General features: G+C 31.9%; 1 protein-coding gene and 1 long non-coding RNA gene across 2 annotated transcripts in view; one reads left to right on the top strand and one right to left on the bottom strand.

Annotated features, from left to right (window-relative positions):
• The window catches only part of LOC115874995 (serine-protein kinase ATM), a 96,796-nt gene that overhangs the window by 58,479 nt on the left and 13,985 nt on the right, over positions 1 to 24,332 (top strand). Inside the window, exons 22-26 of the mRNA XM_030890307.1 lie at positions 1,680 to 1,934; positions 8,689 to 8,885; positions 12,517 to 12,715; positions 12,774 to 12,985; positions 16,395 to 16,990. Of these exons, the coding sequence (XP_030746167.1) occupies positions 1,680 to 1,934; positions 8,689 to 8,885; positions 12,517 to 12,715; positions 12,774 to 12,985; positions 16,395 to 16,990 (1,459 nt within the window). The remainder of the gene's footprint in view (positions 1 to 1,679; positions 1,935 to 8,688; positions 8,886 to 12,516; positions 12,716 to 12,773; positions 12,986 to 16,394; positions 16,991 to 24,332) is intronic.
• On the bottom strand, positions 22,485 to 23,390 carry LOC115874965. The gene is made up of 4 exons (XR_004048944.1): positions 23,099 to 23,390; positions 22,939 to 23,025; positions 22,644 to 22,762; positions 22,485 to 22,575 (listed from the first exon to the last, which is right to left on the bottom strand). It is a non-coding gene; the product is annotated as an uncharacterized LOC115874965 (long non-coding RNA).

Genomic DNA, 24,332 nt, shown 5'->3' with positions numbered 1-24,332 from the left:
TTATATTTTTTCTTACAGCATTATCTATAAAAAATTGTTAATAACTTCTCGACCAAAAAGTACAAATGAAGAAAATAAATCATAAAAAAATCCCAGTTATTACTAGTGATAGGAAAAATCGTATTATTTCAATAATCGCATTATCAGGTTATGAGTGATTTTAATAATCGGATTATAATTCGAATTATAAATCACTCATATTATAATCAATTCTCAAGAGTGCACTTGCAACGTCGCAAGGTCGTCACCTATAATTCATCACTCAATTCTCATTATTCGAAATTCGACTAGCTACTACGTCCCACTAGTCAACTCGCATACCCAACGCTTTGTTGTCCCTTAATTTCGCAGTTCTGCACGCGCATAAACGATAATCGGTCGGGTATTTCGCGTGCAATCTAAAAAAAAGCGACGGCCTTACCAATGGATCTACAGCTGCTCTTGCAAAATTGGCTGTAGCTAGGCGTTACTTTCCGTCGTTCTTAAAACCGTTCATAAAATTAGGGACAGCAAACGGCAACATTGTTGGGTATGCGAGTTGACTAGTGGGACGTAGAAGCTTCTGTCATCATAACCTCTGCAGTGAAATTGAATTAAAACAGGTTAAACAAACACTCAAATTATTAATAGCGAATTGGGTTGTTTCTCTCTCTCTCAGTCTCTATTAGTTTCTCGATAAGGATAAAGAAAGAGATTACCGATCAATCCCGCCGAAACATTGACTACTCGTATTGCTGAGTCATCGCAAACGATGCGATTTTTTTTATCATTCATTAAAAAAATTTGAATTATTTTTCGATAATCGGATGATGACGATTATTTTCATAATTGAATTAAGAATGATTTTTAATTTGAATTATCCCATCACTAGTGAAATCTAACCGGATAAAAGCAAACCTTATGATGAACCTGACAAATTTTTAGCCGACCATACCAACAGGTATGGTAGGCTATTAAGATCGGCAAAAAAAAGTTTTTTTTATTTCACTCAAAATGAGTTGTTTGGATCATAAATGACCTAAATACAAAATATTTTCATGGTGTCTGTCTGTGTGTCTGTCTGTCTGTAACGCGATAACTCAAAACCGCTAAACCGATTTTAATGAAATTTGGCACAAAATACTGTGGCACCGAGAATCTGGCCATTAGTTTTTGGTGGGGTAAGGGGTTTGTAAGGGGTGGGAGGGTCAAAATTTAAAAATCGTAATTCCAAAATTACAGTAGCTAGCGAAACCGCGGCTTTCAATTTAAAGATTAGGGAATAATATTTGCAACAAATTTAGCCGTACTTCAAGTCGTAAAATTCGTTTGAGATATTCCGTGTTGAGAATTCGGCGTCCATTAATGGAGAACTCCAAACTCCCATCGGATGCGACCCCAGGTGGCGTATAGGGGAAATAACCGCGTATCAAAATTGGAAAAATTTCTTTACTTTGAAACTAAAGAACTGCCTACCACCAAGCTTTTATTAACATATTTTAGTATGAATGACTGGCACGTGCACCTCCGACGTCATTTTGTTTGTTTTTATTTGAAGTTATGGCGGTAGGTTAACACCGGGTTTATTAAGGATGGGCTCCAGCGTGAATTAGAAATAGTTTATTTTTTTATTCTCATTTTATTTTATATTAAAATACTTTTTTTATTTCTTAGGACACCCCAAGGAATTATGAAAATTCAAATTTAATTCCTTAAAGGCCTTGTGCGATGGCGACAAATATACATTCTATAAATCAAAAGAAGAATTAGGATTGTGTGTAATAGAAAATTTAAAACACACAAGTTTAGAAAGCAGTAAGAACTTGTATCCGATATTAGCACAATTACAGTCCCTGGTAGAAATGGACGATTTCATGGAAGCCATTGAACGACAAGAATTCGATTCATTGTACGTAGATGGAACTAAAGATAATATTATAGGACATGAGTTTCCGGTTTGTGGAGACCTATAAGGACACTCAAAAGAATAACTCTTTTTGAAGTATTAAAATATCACAAGCGTCAAATATTTTGGTGGTGTTAATTTGCGGAGTAGGTTGAATTATTTATTCGCAATATTTACTTCTAATATTATACACTCACCAGCAAAAAACAAGGCCACTAAAAACTAGTCATAATTTCAAAGTTGGATTTCTCATGAACCACTCATTGATTTTTGATGATTTTTTGTCGACATCATAAGAGCTAGAATCCCAATTGGTTGTTTTACATAAGTGGCTGAACTTTTGAGCATTCTGTTCTGAAAAAATACGGCATAATTTACGAGGAGCATTTTTGGATTTTGGACTTTATCGAAAATTCATTTAAACTGCTTCATGATCAGAGAGACCCGAGCTAAAGACGTTGCAGGGGATGGAGTTAGGATCAAAATATGACACAACATAGTCTGTAGTACTAGAACTGGTATTTGATATTCTGGTAGGTGAGCATACATGCATGGCCATTCCAAACAGAATCAAAAATGGACTGAAGAAGCTCCTGAGCAGCACATACAAAGAGAAAGTCAATATTTAAGATCACACACAACCCCCTTAATTTGCTTTTTAAAGGCAGGGACTCAAGCAAGCTTAGTAGATTATGACAGAATAATGCACGTCAGAGATCAGGTGTTTCTATAAATACCAAATAATGTAAAGGTCATATGCATTATGGTGGACAATGTAAAATTCGAATACTTTTTCAGAACAAATCATTGTACCTAATTACCTCGGAAAAGTCGTTATTTAAAGACATTATCATAGTACCTCCATGAGAAAAATTTTTGTTCTATCAGAATCTGGCTTTACTGTGGTATATTTTTAACAAACACAGGCTCATCAAAATTTAACCAGTGTTCAGTTATGGCAATGATCTGGAAATTCTTCTAGTAAAAGATATAATTCATCTGTTTTATGTCTTAAGGGCTGAATATTAATAAGGAATAGACCAAGCTTGCTATCGCTTAATTTTTCAGAGGGTGCTTGATTCTCTGTTTTCGCGTCAAATTCAAACTAAAAATTTTTTACTCTTATTTGGGGAACCACTGGAATAATATTTGCCATGACTTTCCCTAATCTTTTGAAGTCGTAGAAAGCTCTCCGCAGAAAAGAATGACCTGAAAGTTGAAAGATCTGCATCAACTTCGGTTGAACCAATACCATAGGCATTGTGGAAGCGGTAGTACAACTTACGCAAGGGGTCCAGGTCACTAGGTAGCCCTTCTGATGCAAGCATCAAATTGATGCTGGTACTAGTGTGTCCTTCAAAACACACACTGGAGGGTTGGTCGTGAAGATAGGCAAGGAATAGCCTAAGAGATTTCAAAATGGAAGGGTCCCTCAACCTGGCCAACACGTAACGTCCATTTACCGCATCTGAGTCCTGAGACAGCCGTACTATAGGTGGGGTCATCGGGTCCATAACTACCAAACCATCTCTCTTCGCACTTCCCTGCACAATAATTTCTGGATTTTCCATCGCCAGGGACTTGCAAGCAGATATAGCTTCCCTGTCAGACCCAATCTTAATAGCTCTTACCTCCCTTGCCATAGTTCCATGGTGGTCAAGTAGGTACGGTAGTTGCGGTTCTCCAATGATGTTTTACTTTGAGTGTTGAGCAGTTTCACGAAGAAGTAAACGAAGCTTGGCTTAAGAATGTTGAGGTTGAATCTATTATGGTTCCCGGCGGCCACATATTTATGTCTTTAAGCTGCACTAAGTGACACCTCTTTTGCTCTCCAATTTTGAAATCGGAATGGGAACTGTCCTTATTTTTCAGCATTGTAAAGCATCTGATGAAGTCGGTGGTTCCTAGTTTTTCTTTAACATAGTGCGCAAGTTGAATCGCTGTGTAAGGAGGTGGAATTCTGGACACCACCACATAATTCCAGTCTTCTCTTATGGCGGCCTTGGGAGGTTGCGATGACACTATTTCGGGTGAAAACTTATTTTTTTTGGCGATCTATAAAAAGCTAACATTTAACTATCTTAAAGTACTATTTTGGTTGATCTATAGGGCCCGTCTGCGTTGAAATGGATTTTTTTCCGCTGCATATTATTATCTGTACAGGTCTTATCCCTTGTAACAAGCTTTTCCAATGTGAGCGACATTTTTTTAACGCTCTGCCTAAGGTCAGCCATTTCCTTCGCCATTTCTTCCTTAGATGGGTCATGAACTTTGACTTTAACAGACCCATCATGGTTGTCCATTAAAATTGATGATAAATTGAAGGTGTCTTGCTTTATCTCATTCATTTGACTTAAATAAGGATTATTGTGTGGTATCTGATATCCAGGATATGTCATCAATTTTCCTGAGTAAAATTTCCACTTGGAAATTCCGTTGGTCACGCAGCATGTCAACATTTCAGTTATACTGGAAAAATGTCAATATTTTTTAAACAGAATCCTAGTGCTTCCATGATTTCTGGTTGGACCTGGCATTCTTGAAGCTGTGTAATTCTATCATGAACATATTTTAATGTAGGAGAATCGCAGACAGTGCAGAAAAATCTAACGTTGTTGTACTTTTGTTGACATAGCACCATTGTTGTTGCCTTATCCAGTCATGTACAGGTCATACAAAAACTTCTACGACACTCTCCACTACAGCGAACCTATATAACTGCTCATTGGATTTTTTGACAAGAGTCGCACTTAAACTCAGCCATAATAATGTAAATATTAATTATATATAATAAAAGATCATGAGACAGCTGAATAAAATTCGGAAGTATAACAAGCTAAAACTCACGCACAGCGGAAACAAGTACGCCGAAAAATTATCTATTAATGTTGCAAAAAACTAACACAAATAAACAAAGTCAAGTTTAAACGAACAGTAAACTTTGAGATTGATTCTCGAGGGCAAGGAACAAAAACAAGCAAAGTCAAATCAAAACAAACGTTCAATAACTGGTAGACAAAACGCACGATCGTTAACACAACCTTCTCGTACGACTTCTAAACTGTTACTGAATAATGCGGGCCACCTATCAGATCTATTTAGTAACGCTAATAGCGTTACTAAATAGCGGACGCGAGCAGAATTCTTTCCGATCCAATAACTATAAATGAAGAGAGTTATACCACCTCACGTAAAAGAAATAACACCATTATCAACGTCCATGCACGCTATTCGGTTTAGAGATATCTCTCTATTACGCTGTTTATTGTTATTTTACGCGAGTTTATTTTTGCGCACAGGAAATTTGACTCGTTTGCACATCGTCATAAAAAACAATTTTCGTACCACGAATTAGGGATAAGATTTTTATCTGTATACATATATTATACCTAATCTGTGACATAACGTTGACTTCGGCCATCCTCAATTAAAGCCACAATACGAGCAACGTCCGTTACAGATAATGGCATTTTTTAATTTGACAACCATTGTTGTCAAATTGCAAATACTCATAAATCCGTTTTCGCCTATGTCTCCTTTTCGACTATTTACACATAAAATTTTCTGCCTGCGAAGCATTTTTCCGAGACGTTCGTTTTATAGCAGCGTGATTAAAAAACAAAATGCTCACAAAAGAAGAACCTACAATGTGATTTGATTTAGAGAGCTATTACAGCTGCTGCACCCTACAGGGTGTTACAAAGTTCGGGCAAAAAACTTCGTATTATTGTTGTGCCCCGTATATGCTCAAAATAAATTCGGAATAAAAATTTCTGACGTAGCATCCGTTAAGAAGGAATTAATTTATAATTTTAAAAAAAAATCATCAAAATCTAATGAGTGGTTCGCGAGAAGTCCAACTTTGAAATTGGGACTAGTTTTTAGTGGCCGGTTTTGTTGCCGGTGAGTTTATGATAAAAAGTAATTCTGTATAAGTCCACTGACTCTAAATATTCTATCTAGTCGTCCTGCGCCCAGAATTGAACATAGAACCCCATTCTCCCCTAGTCCTCTTCATTATGTTCTGTCTTGAGCAGATCTCGTCCATGCTAGTCCAGCTACCCTTTTGATGTCATCATACCAGCGTGCAACAAATCTTTGACTTATCCTGCATAGTCCCATTTCAGCTATGTTGCCCAATCTATTACATCTGTCACTTTAGTTTGGTCTCTGATGTATTCCTTTCGTTTTTCTTTGTCACGCAGTTTCAGTATCTTTCTTTCCATAGATCTCTGAGATACTCTTAGGGTGTATTCCGTTGCTTACCTTGGTTATGGTTTTATGTTCCGTTTCTATCGGTTTCCTGAAAGTTTTCTTATTACGGAACACGGTTCCTGAAAAATTCGGTTATAACTGTCACCAAACTAACCAGCGCGAGGCTGGTTTTGTTTGTCAATCAATGTCATTTATGTGACAGAAATCAAGCAAATATGGGAAGTTCGAATGAAATTCTCATTTTATTTCTAAAATTTGTAATAATATTTTGTATTTACATCTAAACTAAATAGAATTACTTTTTAGGACCATTTAAACTTATCATGCAGCCATTATTTCTTAAAGTTAGGAACATTTAAAGAAAACATGAAAAACAAGACAACAAGTAATCGTGAATGTTTTGTGAGCTATAAAAATATAAATATTGATTAGATTTGTTTATTTATTATTGATCTGTTTTAATATTGGACCTGCAAATCTTCACTTGAGCTGTCTAACGAGTTTAACAGTTTTTAATACAGTACTTTTCAATATTAAACTCCATTGAAAAGAAGAAGCAAACGTAAAAGCAGAGAATAGGTACATTAAAAATGCATAAAAGATAAATTTCATAATAGAGGTATTGAAATTTATAAAACGTCAACATTTGACGTTTCCAGTATTTTACCAAACTGTTCCGTATCAAACCGATGTTTTTCAGGAACCGCTCTTTACCGTAGTTTACCGGTCTGGTTCGCAACGGAATACAGCCTTAACTTGTTAACTATTTGCTAAGTGAAGGTCCATGTTTGTGGGCCATATGTACCGTATGATCGAATAAGAACGTCGTCCAGTTGGCTTGAAAATGAACATCGATGGTATTCCCCATATAATTTTACATATTAAATGACAGCGATCGTCATTTCGAAGCCATGACGCCGTTTTTTTTCGATCATGTATTTACTCGAAGCACGCACTGATTATATAGCCTTGATCTCGGATACAGTGGTATTTTTTTTGTTGGTATCTTTTTTAGTTTTTTAAATGCCGCCTATCCTAGCCAAATTCTTCTTTCGATTTCTGTGTCTTTATTTTCTTTGCCTATATATTTTCTTTGGCCGAAGTATATGTAGTATTTTACGTTTTCGATTTTCTTGTTGTTTATACACGACATTAGTTTTGCTTATATTCATTCTTAAGCCTATTGCGCTGTACCGTTCGTGTCGCTCTCAGGGGTCGAGGAAAGCGGATGTGTAGCAGAAGGAAAATATATACTATATTTAAGAAATCTGCCTAAGGCTTAGTCCGATCCTGTCGTTAAGCCACATCGAAAATTCCAAACACACGTGCTTTTATTAAAGCTTGATTGAAGGTTTGTAGAGCTTCAGCATTTGCCATAAAATAGCGAGAAATTTATTACGAAACCATATACATTATATATCACTGTAATCACAAAACTTCAATCTATTTCCGTATTGTAACGGAATCTTAATTATGTCTTTATTTTCGAGAAAATTTAGTCCAAACATAAGGAATATTTTCTTGACGTTTGACCATCAAAATCTTAAAAATAAAGAAGTTGTCTAAAAATGTGCTACAATACGGATATAGTATAATCCTTTATCTTTAATTTCCTTCTTCATTTGTGTAAAAATACCTAGCCAGTTTTACATAAAACGTTAAATGCCGAAAGTTTATTTTGCTACTTTTTCGGTCTAGTGGACTATATTGTATGGAATAGGACCATATTGTCTGCAAAAGTGCATGCCATTGTTCAGTTATCTAAGCATGAGTCTTCAGTTTCTAAGCATTTATTGAAAACTGTTTTTAATTGTAGAACTATTACTTCTTCAGATTCCTTGATCATCTTTATCACTATGCCCTATTTCCTGTCTAAATAAATTACTCAAAACAATTATCGCATATTTTCTAAAAAAAATAAATTAATTTGAAAAACAAGACACTTTGAATTTCCTGGCTTACGGTTATAAATAGTTTGGATACTGTGACTGAGTAATTTTTAGTCGGTCGACTATTTAGTTGCAAAAGTGAAAACAAAACATACGTATGGAGCCGATCGGCCGACTAGTTGATTGCATGTGAGCGCGACTCCATAAGGATATAATGGTTACAAATATGCAACTAAATAGTCGGCCGATTAAAAATTGCCTGCCAGCGCATAGCCTAAGGCTACGCAATGCAATCAAATATTGGACCGATCGTCTCCATAAAAATGTATTGTCTTCACTTTTGCAACTAAATAGTCGGCTGACTAAAAATTACATGTCGTACCCTAATTATTTTTAAAAAACTCACAAGAGAAAGGCAGAAAAATGTATGCTTCATTTAGAAATGTGTAATAATTACTTTTATTCTCCCCCCAAATATGCGATAATTGTTTTGAGTAGTGTATTACTTCCTGGACAATAATCATATAAAACTTTCTTAAAATAGAAACAAGAAATTGTAGGGAATTACAAATTTCGACAAAATTAGTACACAGAATTGTGACAAGCACAAACCGACTAAAACGATTGCCTGTTACTTTATTTAATCTTATCTTAAAATGCTAATATAAATGTATTTTCACTAATTTCTTATTGGAATTTTTAGATTATGCTAAGGATGAGCATCACCTAAGGGTAGCTGAAAATTCAATAATGCATATAAAATTGCAGCCACATTTAGATGATAATATTAAGAACGAACTTCAATTTAGAGAATCTCAATTTGCGTGGCTAACTAATGATAAGATGATTGCCCAACAGCTACTTAGAAAATTATCAAATAGCAATCTTAGACCAAGGTACGTTTTTCATAAATACTCTCTCGTGCAGCAGATAATATCTAATACAGGGTGTCCCAGGCTGAGCGTTCATTAGAAGTTTCTAGAGAACTACAATATTTAGATCGGAGATTTTTTGCACATCAGTGTTTCACAACGAGATCTATCGATTAAAATATTTTCAAAATGGCGGCACTTCCGGAAATACCGAAAGTTGACAGCAACTTTCTTATTTTAAATGGGTACCCCCATTTTTTATTACTTACTTTGATGTCAAACACTCTATACCTAACGTTAACCGTTTTTGAGAAAAAAATATTTAACGTTTTTGATGGAAAAACTGCATGTCAAAAGAATTTGTAAAGCTTTAACGTCAAATTTAGTGATTATCACAGTTACTGTGACATAAAAAGAAAACATGTGGCTATCTATTTCAAAAATTAAATTGTTCGAATTTCATATAATATTGGTCTTAGCTGTCATGGAATTGAGCGATTTTAAAATTATCATAAATCATTTTTTTTTCAAATTGACACAGCCACTTTTTTATTTCACTAGTGACTTCGTTACTTTTTGATTATACATGTTCCTATACCTAAAGTAAATCGTTTTTAAGTTATTTAAGATTTAGTTTTTTAAAGCCTATATTTTTTGATTTTATCTAGCTTCCTTTGACATTAAGTGACAAACAATCAGACAATTTATTTCCTTCTGTCTGAATACTAAGTATTTGATTATCGTATATTATAAATACTGCTGCTTAAAACTTCATAAAGTGTATTTATAATAAAATATTTCGAATTTTCGCTCTTTATATATAGTGATACCTAATAGTTGATATTAGTAATAATATACCGCATGACCGAAAAAAACGGCGCAACGTTTGCTTGGAAATGACGATCGATAACATACTGATATTTTAACAAAGTGTCACAATATGATATGGTCAGGTGTATTGTTTTACGTAGCTTGACGTTTAAAGTCAAAGGCTACTGGATAAAATAAGAAAATACACGCTTTAAAACTGAATCTTAATTAACTTAAAAACGTTTCATCGTAGTTTAAGGAAAAGAGTAGTTGCACTCTCGCAAATATTTTTTGCAAGCTGTCGAATATCGGCAGCTTGCAAAGCGTTTCAGTTGAATTCCGTCCATCGAGCTGCGAGGTTCGAGCTTTGCGTCCCAGCACAGAGACGGATTGACAAAAAATTAGTGCCTTACTGTGTGCTGCTATTAATTGTAGTAATAATTCAAAAAATTGTTTTTTGAGTTTTTTTAGATTTCCATCGGATGTAAATCGGCAAGCTGATAGTAATTAACAATAAACATTTAATTATATTTGTTTATTTTAGAAGCTGAGATACTATGTAATTAATTAAAAGTTATTATTTTTTTTAGCATGTGGGCAAATCTTAGAAATTGTTTTTTAGATATACAGGTTGTCTCAAATATGCGCATGAAAATATTCTTTGGTCAGGGGATTTGCCATAAACTTTTCATTCCAATAATAATTTACGAGATAATTTATATAGATTGGTTTTTGAAACAATTTCAGAGTAAATATTTTGTAGATCTAAAGTCTCCGCAAATTATTCATATTTTTTAAATGAAAGAATTTTATAATAGCATAATCTATTATAAATTTAGTGGACTGTATTTTTTATGTTTTTTTTATTTTATTTATTTTTTATTATAAGTGGTCGTAATATAACAATATTCAAAATATTATAGACAAAATATTGAGTTTATATGTGAGGGAAGAAAAGTGCCACACCTAGCTTTAAACCACCGTAAATATACAGGGTGGCCCATTATTGCGAGGAAGTCCAATATCGCCGTTCTTGTCGAATATGCGAAAAAGGTTTTATTCATATGTTTCAAGGTTTATATCCTAAAATATTTTGTTATATACAGGGTGTCACAAAAAAGTTATGGTAGAGTTAATTTTATTTTTTTTAATTATTTTACATCATTCTATATGCATTATTCTATATAGGGTATTTTTTATGGCGATGGCGTCACCAAAATCGGAATATTTTAAATGGTATATCTCAATTTTTTTAAATGCAACATTCTGTATATTATTTTTCGGTCAGATGCAGAATTAAAAAGTGAACATTTTTTTATTTAAAGTGTTTCTCTAAATTTTTACGGTTTTCGCAGATATTCTCAGTATTATATTACATATAGCTCTTTCAACAGTAAATTTTATCAAAGCCACCTAATATGATCTTTGTCTGATATTTTATCGTTGAAAATCCCATATGTAATGAAATACAGAAAATATTTGCAATACGCCTAAAATTTAAGAACACTTTAAATAAAAAAATGTTCACTTTTTATCTGAAAAAAAAAATAATATACTAGGTGTTGCATTTAAAAAATGAGATACAACATTTAAATATTACGATTTGGTGACGCCATAAAAAATATCCTGTATACGATAAAGTAAATTTTTCTACACGAATTTATTCTGGTGTTCTTGTCATGTTTAAGAAAACATAGCTAAGTATTAATAAAGTTATATTCACTCTAATTTTTGCCACTTTTCATATATAATGTTTTTAACCAAAGTTTTAGTAAATAAGAAATAGAATGGCAACACCGCAGTGTGCTTTAAATAGCATCCAGTATCTACAGAAAATTAAACTTGTTTTAAATAAAAAAAATTGTAGAAAATCTCTAAAATAGATAATAATATAAAAATATGTCATTATATATATTTTCCGCATTTCAATTGTTACCTACACGAAATGTGAAAACATTCTGTTTTCAAGCAAGTTTTTACTCGATGATCAATTTATTTTATTTTATTTTATTGGGAACTCATATTTTTCTAAATACATATCTGTGAAACTACGGCGAGTGCCACGACTATACTTTGCCTAGTTAATAGATCACAACTATACAGCTACGTCAGTGGTCACGGGAGGCGAGAACAAGGTCATATAAAGTGGCAGAAAAAGAACAAAGGATTTGACAAGGAGTAAATCTACTAGTTTCCTTATACTATGGTTTCATTTTAGGTATACGCACATGTATATTCAAAAAGTAACGAATTGGAAAACCTTTTCACTAGTGCTAGTGAAATTAAAAAAATCCAGGTTTCCATTGAAAAAAATTATTTATGATAATTTTATAATCGCTCAATTCCATGACAACTACGGTTAATATTATATGACATTCGAACAATTTAACCATAGAAATAGATATCCACATATCTTCTCTTTATGTCACAGTGTCAGCGGTAATCACTAAATTTGACGTTTAGGCTATACAATTTTTTTTGACAAGCAGTTTTTTACCTCCAAAAAAATTAGTTTTCCTCCAAAGTTTTTTTTTCAAAAGCGGTTACCTAATGTTAGATATAGAGTGTTGTGCATCAAAATTAATAAAATTTTACAGAGAATTTAAGTTTGTAATAAAAAATTGTGGTACCCATTTAAAAGAAAGTTGCTGTCAACTTTCGGTATCACCGGAAGTGCTGCTATATTGAAAATATTTTAAATCGATTGATCTCGTTGTGAAACTATGATGTGCAAAAAATCTCCGATCTAGATATTGTAGTTTTCTAGAAACTTCTAGTGCACGCTCGCCATGGGACACCCTGTATATCTCTAAAATTTACTATAATTTTCTTTTATAAATTTCAGACTGAAATCTAATGTTTTGAAGATGAGAGCACAATATATGGCTGAAATATACTCAGACAGAAATAATGTTTTAACTAGTTTTTCTGAATCTGTAAATTTATTAAATAGCCTAAAGGGAAGTGAAACTCCAAGTGACCTTAAAAATCTTGAAGACACTTTTGATAAAATTGCTACATTTGCTGACAAAGAATATCAGCAGGTGAGTTCTGGTTTTATTATTATTCTATTCTTTACGTTAAAAAATGTATTATTTTTAGATTGTAAATCATATGAAATCTGATCTATTTCAAAAGAAAGTGTCAAATTTAAAATTATGTAAAGAAAGGTCCGCGACAAGTCTTGACAACAAAAAAATGACTCTTGATGAGCAAAAAGCTGCGAGCTTTCAAAAAAGGCAAACCAAAATAGAAGAAAATGAAATAAATACTACAAAGGCCGAGAAAGATATTCTTTTACGTTTAGCTATAGAGTAAGTTTACAGTTGAGGGTTGGAACCTTTGGTGTTACACAGCAAAATAAAAACACTAAATCAAAAAAGTAAAAGTGTTTTGGTGTATTGTGGTGATTTAGTGTTTTTATTTTGCTATAGAGTAAGTACCAATTTTACATATTGTTTGTTCAAGGATCGTTCAACGTCACGTCATATATTGTCGAACTCTCTCTTTCACTTGACAAACAGATGAAACAGATTGGTGACGTCATTACGGTATTTCGTAAATTATTGCACATTGTTTTTAGTAATTGTCATTTGATTTGGGGTTATAATCTTATTGACGGATATGGATCAACGAGTCGCTCAATATCAAGTTGATTAGTATAGTTTGATTAGACTGCCAAACAGTTTTCAATTCTGACTTTATGATTTTTAATTAGAATTGTTTTATTACTAAAATGTGTTGCCGTTTTAGCGAGAATTGACAAGTTCTCATGGCAAATATATGTAATAATTACTTATTTCATTTACGCGAAAAAAGAGACACTAGTAAAACACTTTTGCCCATTGATGCCGTATATTAAGTAATTACAATACAAATGCGTGTATAGTCTGTCCAACGACAAAATTCTTGATAGTGATAGACGTGTCTGTCATTTTAATTTCGAAGTTGTTTATTTTATTCTACAAAGAAATAAGTTGGTACAATTGGAACGCGTAGCAGGAAATTAATATATTTAAAATTTGAGTAATTACTTCAAAATATTATAAAAAAAAGCTGTATAAAACTGAAAAAATCTAATGAGTTATTTTATTTAAAAAAAATAAGGTATGTGTTAATACAAAACAAACAAGGGTGTATATTAAACAAAACACCACATGCCAAAAAAAATATAAAAAAGAAATAATATTTCTTACTTTCAAGCTTAAAGAAAGTTCCTGCATTTATTATTATATTTATCAATATAATTGATGTACAAAATAAAATAATATAGCATAGGAATAAATAAAACAGAACATAAATAAAACAAAATATTTTATTAATTTATAATATTTTTGGTTTTATATTATATTTATAATATAAATGTTTTAAATGTAGAAAATCGGCTTTTTCGATCCCTTAGTGTTTAACTATATTAAATAAAACTCATTTGTTTTTAAACTCAATATTTCGATATAATTTATATCTTCATCAGGAGAATTCTACAACACATTTTTAAAATAGTACCAACAATATTATTTCTGTACTTACAAAACTAAAGTAATCCTATTATAAAATAACATTTAAATAAAAGATGACACATTACACTAACAACGTCAAATACAGTACTAAGAACAAACATGATAAAGGAATCCTCAAAAAAAAATCTTTTACAATCTTTATGCACTTGCAAAAAAAACCCGCAAATTAAACAAACAATTTTTTTTATTAACAATTCTTTTTCATCTTATAATTAAATTTATTTATCAGTATTAAGTCGTTAGTATAAATTATTTTTTTGTTAAAAATTTAATATGTTGCAATAAATATTACTCAAATTGTTTACATCAGACCTAAAGTTTATTGAATTTTTATGTCGTTTGATTTCCACCATCGCCCGAAAAAGCCTACTCCTATAATTTTGCTCACGAGCCACAATCCTACATTTGAATAGTTAAAAAAATGCCCAGTTTTTTGGCAACGGTCGACAATGGCACTCCGATTTTTGTTGAGTTTCATGTCACTCTTATGTAGCGCAACTCTCTGTTTCAGCCATTGTCCTGTCTTTATAATATAATATAATAAATATTTTTACGCGTTATTTTTAATTTAATAATTAATATTTAGTAATTAATTTATTTATTAACAGTAGTCACTATCTTAACTAAATTTAAGGCAGCAGCTACTCGCGAAATAAGTAGAAATAACTTTGAAAGTGGTATAATAATGTGCTTACCAATCAAACTTACTTCTCTGACTGCAGTCAAGGGTAATAAAGGGCCTTTAGAGCGCTTGCACACACACCGGCAAAATCGGTGCCGGAGTTGCACCTGTTCCGACAGTTGTATTTAATTCTATTGGATTTGCCGGTCCCCGACTATTTTGCTATTTTTTTTTTAAAAAGGAGTAAAAGTAACTTTAACATTCATAAAAATAGAAATATTTCCTGTTGTAGATTCTCAGTAACAATAAAAAAGAGTAATTTATATTGTAAACGTTGAAATAACTGGAAGCTAAACTTTCTACCTGCTTATATTTAGTTTTTTAGTGTCTGACAACTTTTTTTTCGATGGCCCTAATATGTTTACTTCTAAAGTCGATAAGAGCCATCAGTAGAAGTCCATATCAGTAGAAAAAGAAACAGAATATATCCCTTTTTGTCGGTCGCGCGTACACAATACTTTTTGTTCGGCCTATTTGTTCTGCTTGTTCGTACGCGCTCGGTTTGTTCGGGCTAAAATGCCAAAGTCTGGACGCACCTTTAGGAACAATACTGTTTTTGTTCTTTATTGATATAATGCTGAAAATCTCACGAGTTACATGTCTCACTCTACACATATTACTATGAGCTAATTTATTTATATTGCAATCGATTTCATGACCGACACTCTTATTGTCACGTTCTCGTTCAAAATAGTTTATTAGGAAGGCTACAAGCTCTTTGCTTCGACTCTAAATGATTCGGCATATTTTGAACACACAATTTCAAGAAATGCAATACAAAAACTCGAAGATTTAGTTCTTAAAAGAACTGTTTGTGCTTAAAAGTACAATTTAAAAAAAAGACTATGACTATGGGCAAAGAAAGAGGATTACTTCCAAAGATTCAACAACACGATATTATACAAAATAATGACTGACGTTATGCTAATTGTCAAATAATAAGCGACAACGTTGCTGATCACGGCGCAATGTGACCAACATGGCGATAATGAAAATTGCTTTAAACTAATTTTTTCAGCTTTAATCTAAATAAAATATCTGTTAAATCATTAGCTCTATAAAATAAAATGAGAAGCTGCTCGGTATCTTAAATTATACAACAAATTTAAACATTTTTGCCAAAATTTTATTTAATCAGGTTTATGGCTTTTGTGTCAATTTCGATATCATTGATGACGTACATCAGAAATTGTTTTGCGATTACCGTAGAATATTTTTTAAGTTTATTTTTAAAATAGGTAAGATTAACCTGGAAGAAACTGGTATATGCGCCTAAAATTATAAATTGAAAGACAGTCAAAATGAATAAAGGCCTAACATACCTACTTGAATTTAGTAATAACGGAACTCACCCGAACTCACCCAATAATTTCAGAACGTACTTAAAATTTTCTAACTAACAACTAATCTTTGACACACCATAAAAAACGCATATTTGACAATGATGACGTAACGTTGAACGGTGGCTGAACAGACAGTCTCATCTATTCAATAAATTACAACATAATCTAACTTTTTTAGAAACTATTTTAAGAATCTACAAAGATGTGACACAAACAACATAAAAATATTTAGAGTTATGTCTTTGCTATTGGATAACAGGGACAATGGCAAACTTAACTCGCACGTCACCCAGTATTTATCTTCATTGCCAACTTACAAATACGTAACGATGTTGCCACAGTTAATTCCGCATATTTCCAACGAGCCGGACTTTTTCAGCGATCAAATTAATAAAATAATAGAGAGATGCGCTATTGATCATCCCCACCATACTTTGCCGTTATTGATGGCGCTCGTTCACGCAAATAAGGATCAAGGAACCTCTCGTTCCAAATCCAAAACCTCTTCGAACGATAGAATATGCACTGCTAACTATATCGTTAATCGATTATCGAAAAATAAGAATATGGACGTTATAATCTCGAAAATGAAAAAATTATCAGAAGCTTTAATAGAATTGGCTTATTATTCTAACGATTCGCACGATGAACCGAACAAAGCATATACAATTCCAGCGACGTTAAAAATTCATAGAATAAAGAATTATGATGATATTTTAGTACCGACTTGCACATTGCCTGTCAGTAAAAACAACAAATATGACGATATTGAAGGTAAGTTTATATCTGCAATCCTACTTAAATTCATTTTACAAATAATATTTTGTTTACCTACTAACAAATGAGGGGTTGAGAATCAAAACTCGTCTTCTCTATTTTTGGTAATTTTGCTATGACAGGTTTTGCTACCAATATGCGCGTGGATAAGCTTAGTTTTGAACAAATGCACGACTTTGATATGTAGCATTTTTGGACACATTTTAGGTAATCTTTCTAATAATTGTGTCTGTTTCTTGACACAAAATAGAAACGGTATTTCACAAATAATAAATATTTTCGAACCCTCTCTATTTTATACTACGGTCGGCATTTTTGATCTTGGGTGCCGATTTGATCTTGTGTGTACGAAGAGTACGGTCAACACGCTTAGTAAAATAAGATGTACTAAATAAAGACAGAAGACAAGTATTTTCCCAAGCGCATGGAATCTAGCGCCAACCAGATTAAGGTATTATGTAATAAATACTTCGTATTTTTGCTCTCTCCGACTTAGTCATGGGTAACACCACAGATAACACATAATCCAGATGGCCATTGCTTACGGAACACCATGTTTTCGATGAGACAGTTCCCTATTAATGACACAGAGGGCGCCTATAGCCAAATCTAATAATATTTTTAAAACGAACGAATTCGAGCCACACCACGGCCACGCGATGTGAAGCGACGTAGCCGGTTGTTCATATTTATAAGCAAATTCCCGGTCAAACCCAGGGAAAATGTATATTCGGACTTTAATACTATACAATTGGATATGAAAATACTAGTCGCAGTGGATGTTTGAAAGTCAGAATTTCTAGATGAATATATATGCTATTTATAGCCATGAAATTTATAATTTAGATTTTATTTTTATTATTTGTCTCTTAATATTCATTAGCTGAAAATAAGGGTAAAGAGTTATCTATATAGTAATAAATAAAATTTGGCACATAGGTTCCTTAAGTGATGTAAATGAGCACTAAGAAGGGATTTTTGAAAATTCGACCACTAAAGGGGTGAAATTAGGGATGAAAAGCTGCATAAAAATTTGTTAAAATCTGGTTTAAGAGTATGAAATTTTTCACGAGTGCTCCTTGACTGACGTAATTGAACACTAAGGGGCAATTTTTGGAAATTCGCTCGTTAAGGGGGTGATATGGGGGGTACTTTTGTATACAAAAAAAGCATGTCCTAGGACTACGAAATTTTGCACAGAGGTGCCTTAAGTAGCGTAACTTAACAGGTCGATTATACAAAGCATTTTAGGAAATTCTTCTACTAAGGGGTGAAAATTAGTCCGAGGAGTTTGAAATTTGGAAATTGTTAATTAAGCGACGAAAGTGAGTACTCAGAAACGAATTTTGGACATTCATCCCCTAAGAAATAAGGGATGAAAATTGGTATAAAAATTTGTCAAAATCGGTTTTAGAAGTATGAAATTCTGCGTAGACGTTCCTTATGTAACTTAATTTAGCACTAAGAGGCAATTTTAGGAAATTTTCCCTCTAAGGGGGTGAAATGAAGGGTGAACGTTCTGAAAAAAAAATCTGTCCTAGAAGTATGAAAATTTGCACAGAGGTTCATCAAGTGATGAAAGTTATACTCAGAAGCGAATTTTGGGCATTCATCCCTTAAGAAATAAGGGATGAAAATATGTACAAAAATTTGTTAAAATCGGTTTTAGAAGTATAAAATTGTTCGCAGACGTTCCTTATATAAGGTAATTTAGCACTAAGAAGCAATTTTTCGAAATTTTCCCTCTAAGGGGGTGAAATGAGGGGTGAACTTTCTGAAAAAATCTGTCCTAGAAGTATGAAAATTTGCACAGAGGTTCCTCAAGTGATGAAAGTGAGTACTCAGAAGCGAATTTTAGGCATTCGCCCCATAAGAATTAAGGGATGAAAATTTGTACAAAAATTCATTAAAATCGGTTTTGGAAGTATGAAATTTTGCGCAGACGTTCCTTATGTAACGTAATTTAGCACTCAGGAACAATTTTTGGAAATTCGCCCTCTAACGGGGTGAAATGAGGTGTGGACGAAAAAAAAATTGCTTGTTATTGCTAAATTACGTTACATAAGGAACAAACAGAATTTCATACTTCTAAACCCGATTTTAACAAATGTTTGTACGAATTTTCATCCCTTATTTCACTCTCTTAGGAGATGAATGTCCAAAATCCACCTGTACAAAATTCCACACTCGTAGGACTGTTAGTTTTAACTAACAATTTATTAAAGTGCAACTATATAAAAATTATACAGGGTGGCGCCTCTCATACGACCTGGAGGCTCCAAGGAGAATGACCAGTTCGTATTGAAATGAAATTTTGTGAGCATATGTAAGTTAATTCTGCGCACGTTTTAAAAATATAGAGAGTTCTACAGGGTGTCCCCAAAAAAAGTTACACATCAAATTTGTGTTTTTTTTGTAACGGAATACTCCCCCTTTATTAACTAATTTTTAGATTCTAAGAGAAAAATAAAGGTGTGTTTTATTAGGGAAGTATATGACTGAAATGTAAGGTTTTAGACTTACTTAAGATTTTGAAGAACAATTTTTAAATTTCAAGAAAAACTACCTAAATTGAATTTACTCTATTGCACTTTAAATCAAATTAAAACCTGACCCATAAAGTTATACAGGGTGGGGCAAAATTAATGTTGAACATTGGTATAACCTGTATAACTCCTTTAATACTCCACCCTGTATAAATCCTTTAGTTTAATTGAATCACCCAGAATATTATTCCGATATTCAATGGGAAATTCATGTCACTTCCAAATACTATTAAGGTTGCCGGCCTACCCCTCAAACAAAGATTTTCCTAGATATTTTCATTTCTATGATTTAGTGTGAATAGATCTTTATTATTTGATAAAATCTAGGGTGGCTGTGATATGTCTGACGTTACTTCAACATAGCTGTCAAATTAGTTCAACTTTAGCAACTAGTTATTATTTTGTGTCAGTTCGTCAGTTGAAACAAAAAAATCTAAGAAATTTTCCGAAAATAGAAACTTATCCTACATCAGAAAGAATTGATATGATTCTACTTTTAGATTCAAATTTTTGTTATATAATTATACATTTATATCTAATTTTAATTCTGTGATAATTAATATATGTTTTAAACGTATGTTTTTATTACAGTATTTTATACTACATCCTTTAATTTTTGATAAATTAACACAGCCACCTAGATTTTTTCAAATAATAAAGATCTACTGACGCAAAATCATAAAAATGAAAGTATCTAGGAAAATCTTTGTTAGAGGGTAGGCAACCTTAATAATATTTTGAAGATATATGAATTCCCCATTGAACACGGAAATAATATACTGGGTGTTCCATTTAAAATAAAGGAGTAACTTGCTTTTCAAAGTGATAAATGTTCAATATAAGTTTTGTCCCACCCTGTATAACTTTTCCTGTCACATTTTAATTTGGTTTAACATATTATGGTTATTGTAACTAAATATCAGGCTATACAGGATAAATTACAATATAGATAGCTGTTATTGAAATTTAAATTTTATTCTTCATTTTCACAAAATGTGAAATATGTCAAAATCCTTACATTCTAGGCACATGCTTCTTTAATAAAACACACCTTTATTTTTTCCTGGAATCCAAAAATCAATTAATATATATAGGGTATTCCATTACAAAAAACAACTTTAATGTATAACTTTTTGGGGAACACCCTGTATAACTATATATTTTATAAAATGCTTTCAATTAATCTATATATGCTTCATTTCCAAGCCCACTCCCACGCCGTTTTTTTTTTCGATCGTATGGTATATTCAATAATTGCATTACTTATAATTTATAACAGTTTATGTTCACTGATTCATTTATAATTTATATCCACTTAATTACTTGATTTATCCATCATAAACTTTGCATAGATAAAGAAATAACGATGGACAATTCTTAATGTGTTAAATTATACCGTATGATCCAAAAAAAAAGGCGTCCGATTGGCTTGGAAATGATGGTCGATGACATTCCCCCATATAATTTTACATATCAAATGACAGCGATCTTCATTTCATAGCCATCGCTGACGCCGTTTTTTTTTCGATCATACGGTATATGGTAAAAGCCATCGATCACCATTTCTAAGGTAACTTAACGCCGTATTTTTACATACAAAATGTGCAAAAAAATTCTATATGAATGAACTCACCACAATTTTCTATCCACTTTGTACATAAATCTCTTGACGCAGGAAACTTAAACATATGTACACCTGATTTCCGAGAAATCCCACAATTATAAAATTGGCACTTATTACCAGACATTTTAATAATAATTTTATTATCACTAATCACACACAGTTATAATCAAAGACAATCAAAGGTAAATTACCCGCCTTTTAAAATATCCGTTAAAAAACAAAGACAGTAACGACATATCTAAATCTTCTATCTTTGTCGCATATGGTTCGTTCCTTTATTATTCCGTGATAAAGGAAGGAATAGAGATTTTCTATGATAAGTGGTAAAGCTAGGTTTTCATATGTACAAATTTGAAAAACTTTCCAGGAAATTCGGTCATATTATTTTCATTAATAAATTGTTTATCATAAATAAATTTATTAAAAAAATTTTTGAACGAATATTCAAATTCTAAACGTTTCAATTAACAAAAAAATTGGCCAAGTGCGAGTCGGACTCGCGCACGAAGGAGTTCATTATCATTGAATGTACCATTCACACATTATCTATACAACATCAGACATTATATTATTGTAAACTTTTTCCGATTTAGCTGAAATTTTGAATGCGCTTGTAAGTAATTTAAAAAAATGAAGAAATACATTGCTAAAAATTGTATTAATCAATAATAAATAAGTAAAAATATGTAAAAATAAAAAAAAGATTAAGAAAAGTCACCTTGCCTACGATTCGAACCTGCCTCACTATTGTCTCAACGCCTTCAAATCCTAACGCCTTTAACCACACGGCCACTCGAGGACTTGAATATTCTGTGTAAAATTCTTACTTAAACGATAATGTTTAGTGAAAGTACTTTTTATTTATAAACATTTATTTAATTCTGTTTTTAGTATTTGTTCTTATAGCGGCAACATAGATACATTATCTGTAAAATTTTCAACTGTCTAGCTATAAAGTTAGTTAATAAGAATTAATAGGTGTAGCATATTTCAACATTATTCACTGGTTTTAAAAAGATCAAAAATATGCATGTGTGTTTATAGTATAAATGAATTGCTCCTTACGTTAGTTCTTATTGATATAATAGCAAAAAGTATAAAGTATAAGCGCAATTTTATTAAAATATGTTATTCTAAGTTAGAATAACATAGAGTTAAAAAATATGTGTTACAATTTCTAACACATATATTTTTTTAACTCTAATGTTCTAAATTAATTGTTCAAAATATAATTGTTATTTTTTTCCTAGGAAAGATAAAACTTCATTAATTTTCATAAATAAATTTATTTCTATTAAATTTTATAGAGCAATATGTACTACAGTTTTATTTCACATTTTGTAATACTGCTTCAGTGCGGTGCCCCATTGCTATCTGTGAGTTCATTCAAATTATGAAAAATCACTACTGATCTAGAAGATAAATGTACCTAAGTACCATAATATTATAATCAAAAATGACTAATTTTGTAAATTATTACCTATAATGGTTAGATGAGATGCATGTAAACTTCTTTAGGCTGGTTTCTTAAAGTTAGGTGATTAATTATCTTCGCATCGTCATAGGCTCTAATCAATTGTAGATTATTCTTCAATCAACCTGAAATATGTAATATTATTTACTTTATATCTATGAAAAATTATCATTTTTCTTTTATGAAAATTTTGAGTTTAAATTTAAATGTGATTAGAATAAATATACGTCACTAATTAACATTTTATCACAGGTAATATTCTATATTACTTTATGTTTACTTTTGTGAAAATATTACTTACCTATAATATTTAAACGAGTTCCTGAATGTACAATTTTACTTGTTTATCGCGATGCCGAGTTCTGAATCTTGTATTGGTTGTCTAAAACTGTTTGATTTTGCTTTAGTTATATTGTATCCTATATTTTATTAAACAAACTCAAAATAATGTTTATAATTACCTTCATCAGCCTTTATACCATTAAAAGTCATTATTATCAGTTATTATTATGTAGTATGTAGTTATTTCTTTGAGTTATTTGTTGTTGTTTGTTTTCAAAGATCATTTTTGAGGTTAATATCATATGAAACTTTTCGTAATTAGGCAACTGGTAAATGACGTGTGACGATAAATTAATAAAATAATAATGTACGTATTAAGTTAAATATTTATATATTAATTTAACATCCGGTATTACCTAACATCCATATCTATTTCATGTTTATAAATTACATAATTTTTAATTTTATATATTCATAGTGAAATGAAATATATTTCGATATAACGTTTGGCAACCACGCAACTGAAGTGCAAGCGACATCTGTGCAAGAGAAGCAAAACCTCCCAAAAAAGTTAGAAAAGGAATCTAAAAATTTCAGATTATTCAAACGTCACTCCAATATTTTTCCAAATTGGAGTGAAATTGGGGTGACAATTTTTAACACGTAAGGAGCCATCTGGATTATGTGTTATCTGTGGTAACACTCTAATTTTTCGTGTGTTGATACAGTAACACTGACACCTTTTCCGGTATCAACACAGAGTATCAGCACGATTGTGTCATATGGCACAGTAGTGAATCAGCGTTATTTCAGTTAAACACACGTAAACAAGCGTTTCGTGTTTGCGGTTTCTCGCGCTCACTGACGAGAGGCCCGACGGCTGACGCGGTACTTCATGTTGTCAAATGATGAAAAATTGCGTACTTTGAAATACAAGAAAAAATAAACACACTTTTTTGATAATTTAAGGGTAGTTTTATATACAATGTTATCTACTGGTATACTCTTAAGCATCTTGAAGAGGTAAAGTGGTCTTTTAAATTAGAACACACATACTCATTAAAAGGATGATGGCAACATTGGTTTGCAAAGGTAGTTGTTACGCAAAATCGGAGATCGGTAATTCCCATAGCACTAAGCACACCAGGCGTTTTGTTTTAGTTTTGTTTAGTTTACAGTATTCGTATGCATAAACGATTAGTCTCTTGAATATTTTCCTATAATTATTCTCCCCCTACTAACATTAGCATTGGCAATAACGCGCCGTGACGATGTGTTGCCTAAACAAAACCGAAACTGAAAGGCATTAAATCGAATCCATATTGTAGGAAAACCACTTTTTTATCAACAAAATATATATTTTCTCCACGATAAGAGACAAAAAATTAATTATTATTTACTATCAATTTTTTA

This window comes from Sitophilus oryzae, unplaced genomic scaffold (assembly GCF_002938485.1).
Source record: "Sitophilus oryzae breed Bouriz unplaced genomic scaffold, Soryzae_2.0 scaffold_130_pilon_pilon, whole genome shotgun sequence".
Taxonomy (NCBI): Eukaryota; Metazoa; Arthropoda; class Insecta; order Coleoptera; family Curculionidae; genus Sitophilus; species Sitophilus oryzae.
This window is presented reverse-complemented; position numbering and strand designations above follow the sequence as displayed.